This window comes from Mastigoproctus giganteus, chromosome 2, assembly GCF_048544385.1.
Source record: "Mastigoproctus giganteus isolate SK-2022 chromosome 2, ASM4854438v1, whole genome shotgun sequence".
NCBI classification, from domain to species: Eukaryota; Metazoa; Arthropoda; class Arachnida; order Uropygi; family Thelyphonidae; genus Mastigoproctus; species Mastigoproctus giganteus.
The window spans coordinates 22,057,539-22,078,366 of NC_143576.1; the positions used below are offsets into that span (position 1 = coordinate 22,057,539).

Here is a 20,828-nt window from a genome sequence, read left to right on the forward strand (position 1 = left end):
GAGCAATACTCTTGATCTGATTATCAGTAGTGATTCCTCATGCATTAAGAACCTGCAGATAAATGAACCACTAGGTGGCAGTGATCACAGTGTGTTGAAGTGGGATTTACTCAAGGAGGTAACTACCATCAGAGGTAAAGGGAAGGGTTTTTGTTTTCGTAAAGGCGACTATGATGGTCTGAGACAGTATTTAAATTCTATACAGTGGGACCAACTGATGATGTTACCAACAGCAAACTCAAAATGGGAAGCATTCAAGGAACTAATCTCGGAGGCTACCAGGCTTTACATACCAACTAAGAAATATTGTTCAAGGTTTAGGCCTAAATGGTTGTCAGATGAACTAATGAGACATGTGGCAGAGAAGAAAAATGCATGGGATACATACAAATTAATGGGTGACATGGAAGCCTATGATAGATATAAGTTGGTCTGTAACCAAGTAACAAAGGAGATTAGGCAGGCAAAGGCAGACTATGAAAAATCCTTGGCAAAGGATGCAAAGAAAAACAGAAAAGAGTTCTTTACATACTTGAACTCGAAAAGGAAAGGGATGAATCAGATTGGTCCACTGGATATTGATGGTTCAACAGTTGAGGATCCTGCTCAGGTGGCTAACAATCTAAACGAGTATTTTGCATCTACATTCACGCATGAGGAGTTATTCAGGAAGGAGAATGATGTAGGTAAAGTAAACATTGGCAGTGAGCTGGATGATTTTGTAATAACTGAGAGGAAAGTGGAGGAGAGATTGTTGGGGATAAACATAAAAAAGGCACCTGGGGTGGATGGGATCTATCCAGTTATATTAAAGGAGGCAGCAAAGGAAGTAAGCAAACCCTTAGCCATAATTATGAGAGCTTCCTTGGACTCAGGGGAGGTACCTATGGACTGGAGATGTGCAAATGTGACCCCAATTCACAAAGGAGGTTCAAAGGCTGACACAAGTAATTATAGACCTGTTAGTTTAACTTCTGTTCCAGGTAAATTAATGGAGGCACTGGTTAAAGAAGCACTGCAGGATCATCTAGACAAGAATTCAGTTATAGCTCAGACGCAGCATGGTTTTGTTAAGGGCAGGTCTTGCCTGACCAATTTGATTGGATACTATGATGTAGTCACAAAAGAACTGGATGCAGGGAATAACTTTGATATTATATATTTGGATCTTAGAAAGGCTTTTGATACTGTTGCACATGGAAGACTGCTGCACAAATTGGAGCAGTGTGGCATTGGAGGCAAATTGCTGCTATGGATAAGGGGATGGTTGAGTGGCAGAAGACAGAGAGTGGTAATCAATGGACACTGCTCAACGTGGACTAATGTTATTAGTGGAGTTCCTCAAGGTTCAGTGTTGGGTCCGTTGTTGTTTTCGGTGTTTATGAATGATATTGATGATGGGATATCAAGTTTAATGTCCAAGTTTGCAGATGATACAAAGGTTGGCAGGGTCGTTAAGGACAATACTGACGCTATGCTGCTGCAACAGGATCTGGACAGGTTGAACAGATGGGCTGAGAGGTGGCAAATGAGGTTTAACATCGACAAATGTAAAGTGCTGCATATGGGAAACAGTAACCCCAGAGCAACGTATCAACTCTGCGGTACTACACTGACAGTGGTGGAGAATGAAAAGGACCTGGGGGTAATTGTGCAGGCAGATATGAAGTTCTCTGAGCAGTGCAGACGAGCTGCAAGAGTAGCTCATGGTGTCTTGTCAATGATATACAGGAATTTTTCTAGCAGGGATAAGGAGGTGATTATTCCATTGTATAAGGCAATGGTAAGGCCACATCTTGAGTACTGTATACAGGTCTGGAGGCCTCATTTCAAGAAGGATGTAGAGCTGCTGGAACGGGTACAGTGAAGGGCAACAAGATTAGTAAATGGAACAAAGGGTTGCTCTTACGAAGAAAGGCTTAAGTTTTGCAAATTACAGAGTCTGGAGACTAGGCACCGGCGAGGTGATCTGATAGAGGTGTATAAGGCTTTGAATGGTTTGAGCATGCTCAATGCCAATGGGATTCTTCATCTTTCTCAGAATAATCACCTCAGAGGGCATAAATTCAAATTGAGGAAGGACGGATGTCGGATAGATGTGCGGAAATTTGCCTTTGGCCAGCGGGTGGTTGGTTGGTGGAACCGACTTCCATCACTGGTTGTTGAAGTTGATAGCCTAAACAAATTTAAAGCTCAACTGGACAGGTATTTCGAACGAACGGAGGGGTGAAATGGGAGTGGGTTTTTTTTTTTTTTTGTTTTTTTGTTTTTTTTGGCTGATGCTGAATAAGCTTGCTTTCTTGCATCATATGCCTCTGCTAATGCTAATGCTAATGCTAATGCTCCTTCCCATCTGGCTACGGAGGCACCCTGGAACCCACTTGTATATGTACCAGTAGAGAAGTTTCTAGAGAACACCGTCGAAAATTCTAGAGCCATCCAGATAGATCCTGACCTATCTTCCGCTTGTAACACTATTCTAGAATGTTAAGTAACATTCTTAAACATTGTAAAAACCTCCCAAGCGTTCTAGAAATCTCCCAAATGTTCTAGAAAAAAATAAATAGATGGAAAAGATGATTAAATGAATTTGTCTTGGTTTTCTGTCATTAACCTACAATATTTGAAAACTGAGGGTGACGAGAACTTTTTAAGAAATTTTTAATTATTTTGCCAACCAATGTTATCCGTACACATATCCATGTGCGTGCGCGCACACACACACACACACACAAATTCAGTTTATCTTACCTCTTGGTGGAGTCAACTGAATATTATTTAACTCACAGAACCCAACAGGAAAAATGCATGGTGAAGAAGCATGATAACAAAACCAATCTGATCCATTTGCTGCCATCATACCATCTATACCAATCATAAGGTAGTTGTTCCTGAGAACTCTAGTAACTGTAGCTACACAGACAGTAGAGAGATTAAGAGGATCGATGGCTTCTAATTTCATTCCCACATCAAATTTGTTATCAGAGACAAGGTTTCTAATCTGAAGCAAGAAAAAAAAATTTTTAAATTATGTTCAAAACACACATGTAAAAAAATACTAATATGATATTTTATGATGCGTTTAACTTTTAAATGTAGTTTGACATATTGAAAACAACTATGAAAATGAAAGACAATATGGCTCTGAAATTCATATAAACTACTCACTAAAGTTAAAAACCACTGAAATACTAGCATATAAATCATCATAAAATAATAAAAAAAATACTGTAAATGAAAAAAATATATAAATAACAATAATAATACTAATTGAAGTTGATCCTGCTTGCAAAAATCCTGAGCCCTAGAACATTTCATAAGAACAATCATGGCACACTCTCTCTCTCTCTCTCTCTCTCTCTCTCTCTCTCTCTCTCTCTCTGTTCTCCCCCCCCCCGTTATTATGTAATGAATTATGTCAATTTAAGTCACATTAAAATATGCAGAAACAAATTCACTTATTATACAGCTTGTGTTGCACCACTTTCCCCTAAATGATGGGGGGGGGAAGGTTATACAATATAGAGGCAACTCGTCGTAAACAGCAATAAACAATTTTTTTGCTTATTCTTCTTCAATGTGCTGCCATCTTTGCAATGGACTTATGTGAGGTAGAAGCCCTAAACAAACACTCATTACTCTGATCAAACCACTCTCTGAGGGTTGCCAACAAAGATTTCCTTCTTTTCCTTCGACTTATTTTTCCAATGATCTTGCCCTGGATTATCATTTGCAACATCTTATATTTGTCGTTTCTCATAATGTCTTAAATATTTTAGTTTCCTCCCCTTAATGGTGTTAGTTATTTCTGCCTCTTTTTTCATCTGTCTCATGATGTCATCATTCTTTATCTTATCTGTCCATGACACGCTCCACATTAGTCTGTAACACCACATCTCAAAAGCATATAACTTATTCTGGGTCTTCTTTGTCAGTGTCCAAGCCTCATCTCCATAAAGGACAGAAAAGACATCTAGCATTCTTGTTCTTAAAGGCATGCATACGATCACTACGGCATAGAAGATTCATTTTAAGACAGGCTGCATGTGCTTGTTCAATTCTTGAGAGCACCTCAATGAAATGGTCCCAGTCCTCGCTCAGCATTTCATCGAAGATAATGAAAACTTTTACGCCTTTCAATTTCTTTATTACTGACTGTCATTTTTGTTTGTTCTTCTTTCTTACTGATCATCATGAATTTTGCTTTCTTGATGTTTAACTTCAGACCAAAATTTTCACTTATTCTATTTACTCTATCCACTAATGATTGTGAATCATTCTCAGGACTGGCTAGCAAAATAGTATCATCTGCAGATCTGATCATGCTTATTGTATTGCCATTAATTTTTATCCCTTCTGTACATTCTTCTGTAGCTTCGTTAAAAATTTCTTCAGCATACATGTTGAACAATATAGGTGAAAGAATACAACCTTGATGAACTCCTCTTTTAATTTCTATTTCTTCCGACTTCCCTCCTTCTATGACACTCTTGCTGATTGTTCCCAATACAAATTTACAATTATTTCGATGTCCTTGCCATCAATTTCAATTTTCTCTAAAATTTTGAACATTTTGTCATGTCTTACTTGTTCAAAGGCTCAAGTAAGACATGACATAATACAAGAAGCCAATGTATACCTCTTGGTTCACATCTCAACATCTTTCTACTAGAGTTTGAATTACAAACGAAGCTTTCCTAATACCCAGTCCTTGCCGGAAACCAATTTTATGGGAGATACAGAATTCATATAATCTTAACTCAGTAGCAGGTAAAACTCGTAGTGAAATATAATTACAGGGTGTTTCAAAAGTGATGGTCAATAATTTAAAGGCGAACTGTACAGACTACAATATGAAAAAAAAAGCCTAGTAAACATGGGTCCTTAAAGTGAATCATTTTCGAGATATTGCACATTTATAGTTGGATCCACCACTGACGTGTTTGTTTAGGTTAGGTTATGCTCATTTTCTTCCTTTCCCCTCTCTGAATGCTCTGAGACATAGCAGGCATACTAGTACTTGTCAAAGGATAGTCAACATGGAAAGAGGTTACAGCGACAAAGAGTATGCGGACGTGCACTTCATGTATGGTAAAGCCAACAGCAGTGCACTCGAGGCTGCTTTTTGGTACAAACGTACCAATGGGCGCACATTCATCAAGGTACATCAAAACCTTAGAGAATGTGGGCACTTCGCACATGGAGTACGAGCAGGTAGGCCCAGAAGCATAACACCTGATGTTGAGGAAGGGTGGCAGAAAGAATAGAATAAAATCCAGGAATTTCAACATGGAGGGTTGCTCTGCAAGAGCATGTACTGAGCCATAGCAGTGTGTGGCGAATTTTACATCACCAATTACTGTACCCCTACCATATCCAGCGTGTACAAGGTCTCAGCAATACAGATTACCCTCCCAGAGTGAGCTTCTGCCAGTGGATGCAACAACAGTGTGTCTTGAACCTCCAATTTTTGAACATTTTATTCACTGATGAAGCTGGGTTTACTCATGATGGTATTTTTAATTTTCATAACCGTCACATTTGGTCTGACGAAAATCCTAATGCAATTTACGACATCAGCAACGTTTCTCGTTGAATGTCTGAGCAGGACTACTAGGAGACCATCTAATTGGACCACACTTTCTGCCAAACAGGCTAACGGGAGAGCTGTACCTTCAGTTCCTGCAGAATGTTCTTCCAGACCCCCTTGATGATGATACTGTTCCACTTCAGCAACGCCAGAACGTGATTTATGCATGATGGTGCACCGGCACATTTCGCTCGAGTTTTGACTTGGTATCTAACTGAAAGGTATTATCAATACCGTTTAGTTACCGGGAATAGGCAGAGGTGGGCTTATAATGTGGCCTCCCAGATCACCAGACTTAAATCCTATCGATTTTTGTATCTGGGGTCATGTAAAAAGCTTGGTGTACGCTTCTGACGTTAACACAGTAGAGGAATTGCAGTGTCGGGTTGAAGGAGCCTTACAGCAAATTAGAAATGACCCAGGAATGCTTCAGAGGATTCGCAACCCAATGCAGAGAAGACTACAAAGTTGCGTACAGATGCAAGGACAGCATTTTGAACACCTTTTGTAACATCCTGTAACATCTGTAAAATCCTGTGGTGTCAAAAACAAAAATTAAAAATGTATTATCTTACGTTTAATAAAACCACTCTTAGCAAAGGATTCACAGCTTTTTGCTAAACTAGTGCTTCCATAGACAGTGGCGATCTTAACAGAAAATGTGCATTATCTTGAAAACAGTTCATTTGCGGGCCGACGTTCACTGGGACTTTTTTGCTTATTTTAGTTTGTAATTTTCCCTTTAAATTATTGACCATATTTTTGAAACACCCTGTATATACAGGAACACCCCGACTTAGGTAAATTCAATTTTAGGTATTTGCTAGGCCGATGCAAACTAAAAAAAATATGGAAAAGTATTTTGCATCTGTAGGAATAAATGGAGGTATTGTGAAAATATTGTAATGTGAACGCAATAACATATTGTTTTTTGTTTTTTGTAATTTCTTCCAAGTCTTTGGAAGTTGAAAATTTCGCTATATTACTATGCTATTTATCTCTCTAAAAGGTCATATTTATAATGCAAATTGCACTACTTTCATCATTATCATATATCAGAGCTTACACTTGATCATCATACAAAACAGCAGTAACCCCCAAAGGCAGAATGTGCTGGTCCCACAGGAACTAGTAGTTGTTGGTGACTCTATTGTCAGGGAAACATTATGTAAAAAGGATAAGTGGAACAGGACAAGGATATATCTGCCAGGGTCAAAAGTTGATGATGTTGTAGAGCAGATATCATCTTATAAGGGCACAAAAGGTGATATTGTTGTACATGTTGGCACTAATGATATTAAGAGTAGGAGATCGGCAGAATTACTTAACAAGTACAGGTCACTGTTAAAAAAAAGCGTGAATTAGGGTTGAGTTTGAAAGTGTCTGCAATACTGCCAGACACGATAGGAGGGAGGATATGATGAGAGCCTTGTCGACCAATTTGGCCCTGAAGATATTGTGCAAGGCTCAAGGGGCAGAATTTTTCTCAGCCTGGTCTGTGCTTGTTAACAGGAGAGACTGCTTCTACAGGGATGGGATACACTTAAATAGAAAGGGTACAAGAATATTTGCTGATGCTATTGAGGCAGTGTTAGGTGGGTGGACAAACTGCTAGCTTGGGGGGGGTTGGTTGTTTTGTTATTTATTGGCGCATTTACAATGTAGATCATAGTGCACCAGCTTGGTGGGGGATACACGGACTAATAGATTAACAGTAGCCACTGACAGAGATGAGAGTGATTCTTGAACTGCTTCTATTGGAATGAGCAGCAGCCTGGAAAACAGGATGCAGGATATTTCAAAGACTGCTGGGAGTCATTGCAGTACAAGTAAACACATGGGTTGTGTTAGGGTAGCTAAGCATAGGAACAGGTGCATGTATACTTGCATATACACCAATGCTAGGAGTTTGGTAAATAAATTTGATGAATTTGATGTGTTGGTCAAAACATCAAAGCCAGATATTGTTGGGATATCAGAGACGTGGTTTCACCAGATATAAGGAATGCAGAACTGGAATTTGGGAAGTACAATGTGTAAAGGAAGGATAGATGGGTTGGAAGGGAGGAGGAATTATGCTATTAGTTAAGAAACACAAAATCCAAGGAAGTGCAGCCATCGCTGGACAGTGCAGTGTCGAGTCGGTTTAGTGTGACATAGGCAATTGGGGATCAAAACTGAGAGCAGGAGTGTGTTATAGGCCTAATGACTCTGATGACTATAATAAAAAATTGTACAGGGAAATAGAGTGGGCCAGTAAATCAGAGTGTCTTATAATGGGGGATTTTAATTTCCCAGATATTGATTGGAATCTGTGGGTTGGTCATTCACACTAGCAAGGCTTTTGTGGATTTATTGGATGATTGTTTTCTATATCAGCATGTTCGGGAGGCAACTAGAGGGAGTTATACTCTTGATCTGATTATCATAGTGATTCTTCATGCATTAAGAATCTGCAGATAACGGAACCACTAGGTGGCAGCAATTACAGTGTGCTGAAGTGGGATTTACTCAAAGAAATAACAACCATCAGGGGTAAAGGAAAGGGTTTTTGCTTTTGCAAAGACGACTATGGAGGTTGAGAGACAGCATTTAAATTCTATACGGTCGGACTAACTGATGATGTTAACAACAGCAAATTCAAAATGGGAGGCATTCAAAGAATTAATCTTGGAAGCTACTAGGCTTTACATACCAACTAAGAAGTATTGTTCAAGGTTTAGGCCTAAATGGATGTCAGATGAACTAATGAGACATGTGGCAGAGAAGAAAAATGCATGGGATGCATATAAATTAATGGGTGACATGGAAGCCTATGACAGATATAAGCTGGTCTGTAATCAAGTCACAAAAGAGATTAGACAGACAAAGGCAGATTATGAGAAATCTTTGGCAAAGGATAGAAAGAAAAACAGCAAAGAGTTCTTTACCTATGTAAACTCCAGAAGGAAAGGGATGAATCAGATTGTTCCACTGGATATTGATGGTTCCAATGTTGATGATCCTGCTCAGGTGGCTAACAAACTAAATGAGTATTTTGCATCTACATTTACACATGAGGAGTTATTCAGGGAGGGGAATGCCAGAGGTGAATTAAATTCTGGCAGTGAGCTTAATGATTTTGTAATAACTGAGAGGGAAGTGGAGGAGAAATTGTTGCAGATAAACATAAAAAAGGCAACAGGGGTGGATTGGATCTATCCAGTTATATTAACACAGGCAGCAAAGGAAGTAAGTCAACCATTAGCCCTAATTATAAGAGCTTCCTTGGACTCAGGGGAGGTACCCATGGACTGGAGATGTGCAAATGTGACCCCAATTTACAAAGGAGGATCAAAGGGCGACACAAGTAATCATAGACCTGTTAGTTTAACTTCTGTTTCAGGGAAATTAATGGAGGCAGTGGTTAAAGAAGCACTGCAGGTGCTTCTTTAACCACTCTTCTTTAATCCCTCGGGGTTCAGTGTTGGGTCCAATGCTGTTTTCTGTATTTATAAATGATATTGATGATGGTATATCACACGCTTAATGTCCAAGTTTGCAGACAATACGAAGGTTGACAGGGTTGTTAATGACGCTAATCACAGTACGCTGCTGAACAGGATCTAGAAAAGTCAAGCCAGGGCTGAGAGGTGGCAAACGAAGTTTAACATCGACAAATGTAATGTACTACATATGGGAAGCAGTAACCCCAGAGTAATGTATCACCTGTGTGGTACTACACTGACAGTGGTAGAAAATGAAAAGGACCTGGGGGTAATTCCAAATTTACCTGTCCAGCTGAGTCCATTCCAAATACCTCAGCTCAGCTGGACAGATATTTGGAATGAACGGAGGGATGAAATGGGAGCAAGTTTTTTTTTTTTTTTTTTTGGCTGATGCTGCATAAGTTTGCTTTCTTGCATCATATGCTTCTACTAATGCTAATGTTTTAATTACCATTATAAAAATCAATTTTGAATGTCTTTGTGATATTTATCTAAATTGAATTGTGCAGGCAGATATGAAGTTTTCTGAGCGGTGCTGATGGTCTGCAAGAGTAGCTCATGGTGTCTTGTCAATGATATACAGGAATTTTTCTAGCAGGGATAATGAGGTGATTATCCCCTTGTATAAGGCAATGGTCAGGCCACACCTTGAGTATTGTATACAGGTCTGGAGGCCTCATTTTAAGAAGGATGTAGAGCTGTTGGAACGAGTACAGAGAAGGGCAACAAGATTGGTGAATGGAACAAAAGGTTGCTCTTACGAAGAAAGGTTTAAGTTTTGCAAAATATAGTGTCTGGAGACTAGACACCTGCGAGGTGATCTGATCGAGGTGTATAAAGCCTTGAATGGTTTGAGCATGCTCAATGCTGATGGGATTCTTCCTCTTGCTCAGAATAATCACCTGAGATAGCATAAATTCAAATTGATGGGATTCTTACTCTTGCTCAGAATAATCACCTGAGATAGCATAAATTCAAATTGAGGAAAGACAGCCGTAGGATAGATGTGCTGAAGTTTGCCTTTAGCTGGTGGGTAGTTGATCGGTGGAACAGACCCATCTATTGTTGTGGAAGTTGATTGCCTAAATAAATTTAAGGCTGAGCTGGACAGGTATTTGGAATAAACGGAGGGGTGAAATGGGAGTGAGTTTTTTTTTGGCTGATCCTGCATAAATTTGCTTTCTTGCATCGTATGCTTCTACTAATGCTAATGTTCCCATTATAAAAATCAATTTTGAATGTCTATGTGATATTTTTCTAAAGCACGTTTCTGGAGGTCACAACCAAAAACACAATTAAAAAAATTTGCACTTTCTGGTTAATTGGGTTTTGCTTTTCTGTTAGTGCAATCTATTATAAAGGGTAGTAAACTCGTTCTTATTGGATTTGTGATAATCCCGATAACTGGAATTCTCTGGGTTTTTACGTTACAGTATTATGGTGAAATTAGTTCCCCTTCACTGAAATCTTCAATCATATAAAAAACAAATTTTCAGGAACTTCTCTTCATTTCTATTTACATATTACAATGATGAAAGGAAAATGACCAATGAAAAGTACAAGTGCTGGCAGTGCCAGGAAACAAAACAAAAGCGATTTAGAAATGATTAAGAAGTGCGAAGCAGGACAAAGTTTGTCATCTATTGCAAGGGAATTAGATCTCGCTTTTGAACAGTGAATACTACTTTATGGGCCGGTGCACGTATAAAAGAACATTTCAAAGGATCAATGCACTTAAGATCAACAGTGATCACAAAACAGCATTAAGGTGCTATATCAAAGATGGAACAGCTATTAATAATATGGATGGAAAATCAGATTCAGAAGCAAGTGCCCGAGTCCAATGGTCATTCAAGCAAAAGCAAGAAGTATTTATGAAGATATTAAGGATAAGTAGGGCGAGCCCCAAAAAAAGTTCGTGGCAAGCAACGGGTGTTTTAATAGGTTCAAGCAGCGTGCTGGTTTCCAAAACATTAAAGTATGCGGTGAAGTCGCCAGTGCTGATTCTGCAGCTGCAGAGAAATTTTGTGATTTGCTGGAAAAAATTACTGATGAAGGTAGCTATTAAATGAAGCAAATTTTTAAGGTTGCCAAGACTGCTCTGTATTGAAAAAATATGCCAGATTGAGCATACATTGCCAAAGAGGAAAAGTCAATGCCAGGTTTCAAGGTAGAATAGATGTGTGGAAATTTGCCTTTAGCCAGCGGGTGGTTAATTGCTGGAACAAACTTCCATCTGTCATTGTGGAATTTGATAGGTTAAATAAATTTAAGGAGGAACTGGACAAACATTTAGAGGGAATTGTTTTGTAAATTTTTTTTTTTTTTGGCCGATGCTGCATAAGCTCATACACTTGCTTTCTTGCATCACATGCCACAACTACTACTCTTTCAAAAGATAGGACCACACTCTTCTTCGGACAAATGTAGCGGGAGATTATAGATTAATACCACTGCTTGTGTAACATTCTGGAAATCCTTGTGCATTTAAGGGCATCAATGAAGCCACCCTACCCGTATTTTTCCGATCGGACCAGAGAGCATGGATAACAATATCTCTCTTTGAGGATTGGTTTAAATGCTGCTTCATTCCCGAGGTTGAAAAATATTGTAAAATCAACAACGTTCCTCTCAAAGATTTTGCTTCTATTAGATAATGCTCCTGGACATCCTACACATCTAGATAATTTCAATTTGAATGTGAGGGTCATTTTTTTACTGGCAAACACGACTTCACTCACCCAACCAGGGTGGATCAGGGTGTTATTTCGAATTTAAAAGCATACTATTTACACACAACATTTGCTCACGCACTGTCTGCAGTAGACGGTGAGAAAAATTTTACGTTAAGACACTTTTGGAAATCTTACAATATATACCACGCCGTCTTAAACATTAAGGCCTGGGAGGAAATTACTAAAAGTTGTTTTAATGGCGCATGGAAGAAAATATGCCCACGGCACATAAAAGGCTTCAAAGGGTTTGAAGAAGACAAATCGTATGAAGAGGTTACAGATAAGATTGTAAAGGTTGCAGAGATACTTCAGTCGGAGGTTGCTGCCAAAGACTTGGAGGAGTTAATAGAGGAAGAAGAGAAGGAATTATCTAAAGAAGAACTTATTGACTTGCAGGCAGCGATAGTGAAAGAAGAAAATGCCGAGGAAGCTCAAGGACATGGGACAAATGAGGAGCCAAGATGCTTCATCACCAGACAGACGGCAATGGCATTTCGTGAAATTGCATCGACAATGGTGAGATTTGAGAAGATGGATCCTCACTCAAACGATTCTGAAAAGTTAACAGAGGGATGAATGATATGCTTGCTTGCTACAAAGAAATCTATGATGAAAAGCCACCGTCCAGTCATCCATTAATGTTTTTTCCTAAGGTTGAGCGGCCGACCTCTGCTAAATCTCCACAGCCCTCAACCTCTGCAGCGGCGTACTTATCAGCTGAAGACATCAATTCTGGCAAGGATGCTCGAGAGGTAAAACTTACTGATGTTATGCCTGTCTCCTCTCTTTTTTGTAATTTTATAATTTTGAAATTTAAATTGCATGCTTTTGTAATTTTTCCTGTGCATGAGATAAAAAATTGAATAAATACAATAAATAATTCTATTCACATGTTAGTCGAACATTTCTTTTTTGATTCAATCAATTCAGTGAGCACAGTTGCGAGTGCTGCACCGGCATGGGAGAAATTCCGAGTTACGTAGAATTCCACAGAACGCAACCCTTACGTTAATCTGGGAGTGGCTGTATATAGTGTTATTACTGCATTGGGATATAAGTTTAGTGTAATATTTTTAATTGTAGTAAAATTGAATAAAAATCTTTCCTGCCTCAGATCAGACAGAGCAGGAAAGCAAGACGCGAAGGTAGTGGAAGTGCTTGGCTCGGGGGAGAACAGGGGGGGATAGTTTTTTGATATGTATTGCTTGTTATATGTATAGCTTTTTGATATGTACTGCTTGTTTGTTGTTTGTGGAGCTATCATGAATGGGACATGATACTGCCAAAGGGGGGGGGAGATGTCTTTGCATGTTTGCTTGATGTAAGGAGTGTGAGGATGTAATTAAATCGTGTAAATCTGATGTAAATAAATTTAATTTGTAATTATATCGTGTTCATTTCCAGGAGCAAAGCGATGAGATGTAGTTGAGATGTGTTGCCAGTCCTTGATGCCACGGTATAAGCAAGAATCTGTAGTGGTCAGATTAAACTGTAAGAACTTCGCATTCAATGATCCATGACTTGTTATTTAGTATGATGTGCAGAGAATGGAGAAGAACCATTTCTGTACAGTGTTGGGAGATGTAAATCAGATGTCAGGCCTGACATCTCATTTACCTGCAATAATTTGTACCGTTGGTGTGGTTACAATACCTTTAGTAGACAAGGACCAACTGGATTGCTATCAGTTGGTTAGAAGATTCCAGTATTTCTCTTTTTCTTTCTTTGCGTCAGCAGTTGGATCGACAGTAATAATATTAAGGAGGGTAATAGGTATTACTTTCCTAATAAAATAGCAGAGACCTCCATAAATAACATGAAGATCAGCGGGTACAGTTCCTGCAATAGCTTGTAGCGCTGGTGTGGAGACTGTACAGCCTGTTCAAAGTAGTGCCAAGAGAAAAGACCTTTGTACAGTATCCAGTTTACATTTTACGTTAAGAAGGCTCGTCCTTTGAAACTAAATACAGGAGGCATATGATAATACTGGGATAAAGACGGTACACAATACAAGATACGGAGAGTATTGTTTTTTAGTCCCCATTCTTTCCTAGAAATTCTGAAGAGCATTGATGTGAGGAAGTTATATGCCAACTCAGCATTATGGGCCTTTATGAGAGCTTGAAGAACAGGGTAGATACCCTTGAAAGATTTAAATTGGGAAGAGGCCATCAAGCTCTTGGCTGCTGACATCAATGCTAGAGCTTACACGTCATCATCAGGCAACACGGGGTAATCCCCAAGGCATAATGCATAATGCTGTTCAACACGTTGTCTTAATGACATTAAGAGTAGGAGAACTGCGAAATTACTTAACAAGTGCAGGTCAATGTAGAAAAAAAGTAGTGAGTTAGTGTTGAATTTGAAAGGGTGTGAAAGTGTCTGAAATTCTGTGAAATTTGAAAGTATGTGAAATTCTGCCCAGACACGATAGGAGGGAGTATATGATGAGCAGTGTGAATCAACTGGGCCCCTGAAGAGATTGTGCAAGGCTCATATGCAGAATTTTTCACAGCTGTTGTTGTTGTTGTTTGGTTTTTAGGAGCATTAGCAGCTTAGGCCATATTGCTCCGGGATATGCGGTGGTCATTCCCTGACCTTTCCGCATCATCCGTATTTGGTGGTGACGGGCTCGAACCCCGGTCTAATCAAGAAGTGTGTGCTACGCACTGCTGCTCCTTCCCACCTGGCTACGGAAGCGCCTACACACACACACACACACACACACACACACACACACACACACACACACACACACACACACACACACACACACACACACACACACACACACACAGCATGGTCTGTGCTTGTTAACAGGAGAGACTATTTATACAGGGATGGAATATACTTAAATAGAAAGGGTGCAAGAATATTTGCTAATGCTATCGAGGCAGTGTTAGGTGGGTCAGAAAACTGCTAGCTTGAGGAGAAACACACACGAATACATTAACAGAAGACGCAGTGAGAGGCGAAAGTCATTCCCGCACTGCTTCTATTGGAACCTGCAAGTTGTGGAACAAGTAAAAACGTGGACTGGGTTAGGGTAACTAAGAATAAGAACAGATGCATGTATACTTACATATGCACCAATACTAGGAGTTTAGTAAATAAATTTGATGAATTTGAAGTGCTGGTCAAAACATCAAAGGCAGATATTGATGGGATATTAGAGATGTGGTGTCACACAGATATAAGAAATGTAGAATTGGAATTTGGAGAGTACAACGTGTACAGGAAGGATAGCCAGGATAGGAAGGCAGGAGGGGTTATGCTGTTAGTTAAGAAACACACAAAATCTAAGACAGTTCATCCAGTTGACATGGGTGGACAGTGCAATGTTGAATCAGTTTGGTGTGACATAAGCACTGGGAAAGCAAAAATTAGGGTAGCAGTATGTTATAGGCAGCCTAATGACTTTGATGAGTATAATGAATAATTATATTGAGAAATAGAGTGGGCCAATATATCAGTGTCATAATGTGGGATTTTAACTTCCCAGATATTAACTAGAACTTGTGGATTGGTCACTCGTATACTAGCAAGGCTTTTGTGGATTTATTGGATGATCGTTTTCTACAGCAGCATGTTAGATAGGCAACCAGTGGGAGTAATACTCGTGATCTGATTATCAGCAGTGATTATTCATGCATTAAGAATTTACAGATAAAGGAACCACTAGGTGGCAGTGATCACAGTGTGCTGATGTGGGATTTACATAAAGACATAACTACCATCAGGGGCAAAAGGTAGGATTTTTGCTTTTCTAAAGGTAACTATAGTGGTCTGAGACAGATTTTAAATTCTACACAGTGGGATCAACTGATGATGTTACCAACAGCAAATTCAAAATGGGAAACATTCAAGGAATTAATCTTGGATGCTATTAGGCTTTTCATACCAACTAAGAAATACTGTTATTACATTATTTACCCATGATAATTTCATAATCCTCCATTTATTGCTATGGATTCAAAATACGTTTCCATATTTTTTTTTAAATTTGCACTGGCCAGCAAAAACGTGTGTAAGGCCAAATTTAACTAAGTCGAGTATTACTTAAGTCGGGGTGTGCCCGTATTTAAGTCTTAATGTATGCCTGTATTTCCACAACTTAAAAAGTCTTCTTTAATTGCTCATTAGAAATTTCTATTCAAGTGATATTTATTAATAATATTCTCTGTTTAATTAAGATGAACCTCAAATTCTAGATCAGTGTTACTGGTTTGTAAAACAACAAACAGATCTCTGTAATGAGCACTACTACAAACGTTCATCCCCCCCCTCTTCTTCCTGCACACTACCATCTTGATAATCCCTGTTTAGGGAATTACTAAACTGAGGGTTAATCAATCGATTGATATAATACTTTGGAAGAAATCAATGGATTAATCCTCACTTTAGTAGTTTCCCCCCTCATAAAAGTTCTCAACAACCCCTGAATATAAAGCTCTGTACCTCTTAATTCTATTACTACATAATACACCTTAATCCTATTAGCCCTTATTCGCTTTCCTCAATCTCCTCACACTGCATTTAAAATAGAACTATGCATCAACAATGATCACATGCAGAACCTACTCATCTTTTGGGATCTAGGATAGGCTATTCATAATATATAAATAAGCTTCCTCTCCAATTCCTAATAATACTCTACCCTATAAAGTTAGGAAAAGCTGCCAAAACTTTTCTGATTAGGTAAGTCTTTTAGAATAAAATTTATTAGTATTTATTGCTTAAAAATATTTTATCTACGGTTAATTTTTTAAAAAAAATCAAAAATTTTTAAATAATTAAATAAAATAAAATATGTAGAATAACTTACATATATATTTTAGTTAATTATTAAATACACAAATACAGGTTACCCTTGTATAACATGGTAGTTTAGTTCCTACAAAATCTCATGTAATGTGAAACCGTGTTATACAGGACTAAGGATCAGTACAAAAAGAGGAGTTATGTTCCAGAAGCTAACAAAAATGCACCATTTTTTTATAACTATCGGAAACTTAATTTTTATAGTAGTAATAATTTAATATTTTAACTTTATTTTTATAACAGTAGTAACTTAAATAGTAATAACTGAACAAACGTCTTACCTTACAAACTGTGATACTTATATGTCAGATGATGTACGTTCATTTAATTTTCTTCCTCTTCATCACTGCTAAGCACAATCTCTTCTGCAGTATCTAGATTTCGTGTATCTTCTGCTCTCTTTAAAAGTCAGGACTGCATGCTTCGAAGTCACAATTTTTTATGGTCTCAAACAAGCACAAAATCTAACCAGGAATCTCCCAACAAAATACAGTGGATCCTGCTTTAAAGATATAAAGCGCAAATTTAACTTTATTACCTTACCAATTAACAAAGTTAAATCATACGCGAAAATTGGAAGAATATTTTAGTGTTAGAAAAATAAAAATAAATTTACACTTACGTACATAGCTTAATTAATACGTACTGTAATATGTACATACTAACTAACTGATATTTCTGTTCACTGTTTTTTTTTTTTGTTATTGTAAAATTTAAAACAGTAAAAATTATAAGCAATTAATAACAGCATGCACAAGTGAGATATGGAGTAATGAGTTTCTGAAAATTTTTGTTTTTTATAATGATCGAATATTTCATGGAAGGGAACACATTTCACCATAATGACGTGAAAACCCACGGAATTCCAGCTATCGGTACTATAGCAAATGCAAGAAGATCGAGTTTACTACCTGTTTATAACTGATTACTAACAGAAAAGCCCAATAAACTGGATACTGCAAATTGCTTTTATTGTTTTATGGTAATGACCTCCAGAAATGTGCTTTAGAAAAATATCACAAAGGTGATGATGACTAGCGAGTCAACAGCAGGGATTAACAAAAAAGAATGGAAACGTTGAAAATTACATCTAACATAATATGCAGCAGGGTTTTCCCAAAAATACTGTGTTATGCGAGATTTCTTGCAATTCTCATACCGTGTTAGAACGAAACCGAGTTATATAAGTACCATGTTGTGCAAGGATTGCCGCAATTTATCAATCATGTTAGAGCGAAACCGTGTTGTAGAAGTACTGTGTTATATGGGGGTTACCTTTTTTGAAAAATATAAAGAATTGCTCATACCTTTTGATAGGAAATTCCTACTGCCTGACGCTCACATCAAATTAATCCGATTAGTACGTTATATTATATAAAAAAAGGTCCAAGCATATAATGCAATTATGCTTTTTAAAAGTATAGTTAATATTTATTAAAAACTAATCTTGTCTTCAATTTCCATTATTTACTTACTGCCATAAGGAAGAGCAAAACGCAGCCGATGTACATCAACTCACCCAAAACTAAACCAACCAGCAATAACAGATCGGAAAGAGAAGACAATTGTCAAAATATCTTGAAATATTTTTGACTAAACTTCTTAATAATGGACTTAAGTTATTTCAGTATGATCCATGCTCATAAGAAGTAAAGTGACTAACTTAACAATATCCACTCTCTCTTATTCAATTAAAATTAGCGCTCCGTGGCGAGATTATTTTGTTAACCAACGTAAACAGTGCTATATACATTTATAGAATTAGGGTTTAACTTCATTTCAAGTGTTTCGGCTATTAAGAACATTGTATATTAATTATTCTTGCCTCATTAAAAAGAAAAAGGTGGTTCCTCATGGATGGCGTGAAAGGAAAGTTCAGACGCACCTGTTCTATTTGCCCCACTGATGCCTGGTGTTGTTGAATTCGCATCGATAGATAATTTTGGGTAGAACTAATGTAAAAAGAGTTTACATTCCCCACACACAATGTTATAGACTATGTTGGTATGTTCCATATTAACAGTTGTAGTTGTCTTCCTCATCTTCAATACTGTGTTAAGTTTACTTATGGGCTGTGCAACAATTTTAAATTCCGTGTTTTTAAAAATATTAATAAATTGTTTATACCACTGTTGTACATAAGGAACTTTAATAAAGTATTTTTGTGTAGTGTTCTTACTAAATGAAACCGATTCTAATTTTTGTTTCATCTGACGTTGAATACTCTCAATTATACTTAATGCATATCCCCTGTTCAAAAATCTTGTAGAGTGTTCCTTAAGCGCATTATTAAGAGATTCCTGTGTCGAACTATATCTGTATGCATTGTAAAATTGGCTGAAAATGATATTTCTTTTATAAGTAAAAGGGTGATAACTCAAATAACATAAAAATTTTCCTGTGTTTGTTGGTTTGCGGTATATTTTAAAATGTATGTTATCATTGACTCTTGTTAACATAAATTTAAGAAAATTTATAGATTTCTCTCCAGGTTTCTCCTCCTCTAAAGTGAATTTTAGTCTCGTATGAATTTTGTTTAAAGACCCCATGAGATTAATTACAATATCTTTATGAGAAATAACCAAGATATCACGTTAGATTTATCAATTATGTTAGAGCGAAACCGTGTTGTATGGCGGTTACCTGTATATGGTTCCATTTATCCTTAGTAACTTCATATACAATTTTCTGTAGGCAATTATTTAATATATTTCCCTCTCCGACCACCATTTGGGTTTGTTTCCCTAATGTCTGCAAGCATACTGATCTACCCAGGAAGGTTAACAAGCCATATCTATCTTTTCTCCTGATCTTTATGCACATCTCTGCATTTTCCACATTTAAAACTGACTTGTAATTTTGGTTTCATTAATATCTCAATTCTTAGGCCTGATGACAGAATTCAACAGGGGCATCAGAAACAGCAATTATTAAGTAGTTCTATTGTGTGAGAATTTAACTTACTTTATGCAATACTTTTTATGAAATAAAATTCAGTTAAAGAAATCATGGTTTAATTAATTTATTAAAAACAACCACATTATGTCCTTCTCTCAAATGCATTACAAAAAATAATTATAAACAGCCACACTAAAAGCAAATGAATTCTGATGCTGTAATTGTAATGAAACCTAACATGATAAATAATCCTCTACACCAGTGGTTCCCAAACTGGGGTCTGTAGACCAGTTCCAGGGGGTCCACGAAATGACCCTCTGGAACTGGTCAAATCATTCGTTCTATGTATAGCAAACTGATGATAAATAAAGTTATTATTATACATTTATGTAAAGATAGAATAAAGTTGAGTTGTTTTAAACATAAAACTTTGAATTTTCTTTTCAGACAACTCAGCACGCATTAGCATTAGCATTAGCATTAGTAGAGGCATATGATGCAAGAAAGCAAGCTTATTCAGCATCAGCCAAAAAAAAAAAAAAAACACACACACCACTCCCATTTCACCCCTCCGTTCGTTCGAAATACCTGTCCAGTTGAGCTTTAAATTTGTTTAGGCTATCAACTTCAACAACAAGTGATGGAAGTCGGTTCCACCAACCAACCACCCGCTGGCCAAAGGCAAATTTCCGCACATCTATCCGACATCCGTCCTTCCTCAATTTGAATTTATGCCCTCTGAGGTGATTATTCTCAGCAAGATGAAGAATCCCATTGGCATTGAGCATGCTCAACCCATTCAAAGCCTTATACACCTCTATCAGATCACCTCGCCGGTGCCTAGTCTCCAGACTCTGTAATTTGCAAAACTTAAGCCTTTCTTCGTAAGAGCAACCCTTTGTTCCATTCACTAATCTTGTTGCCCTTCTCTGTACCCGTTCCAGCAGCTCTACATCCTTCTTGAAATGAGGCCTCCAGACCTGTATACAGTACTCAAGATGTGGCCTAACCATTGCCTTATACAAGGGAATAATCACCTCCTTATCCCTGCTAGAAAAATTCCTGTATATCATTGACAAGACACCATGAGCTACTCTTGCAGCTCGTCTGCACTACTCAGAGAACTTCATATCTGCCTGCACAATTACCCCCAGGTCCTTTTCATTCTCCACCACTGTCAGCGTAGTACCGCAGAGTTGATACGTTGCTCTGGGGTTACTGTTTCCCATATGTAGTACTTTACATTTGTCAATGTTAAACTTCATTTGCCACCTCTCAGCCCATCCGCTCAACCTT

At 37.8% G+C, this 20,828-nt stretch overlaps 1 protein-coding gene across 5 annotated transcripts in view; it reads right to left on the reverse strand.

The window, feature by feature from the left end:
* Window positions 1-20,828, reverse strand: part of LOC150089212 (MBT domain-containing protein 1-like) — a 406,745-nt gene that overhangs the window by 134,540 nt on the left and 251,377 nt on the right. For all 5 annotated transcript variants that reach the window (XM_090388417.1, XM_090388411.1, XM_090388400.1 and 2 more), the window contains exon 13: window positions 2,752-3,001. In XM_090388417.1, coding sequence (XP_090244543.1) covers window positions 2,752-3,001 — 250 coding nt within the window. The remainder of the gene's footprint in view (window positions 1-2,751; window positions 3,002-20,828) is intronic.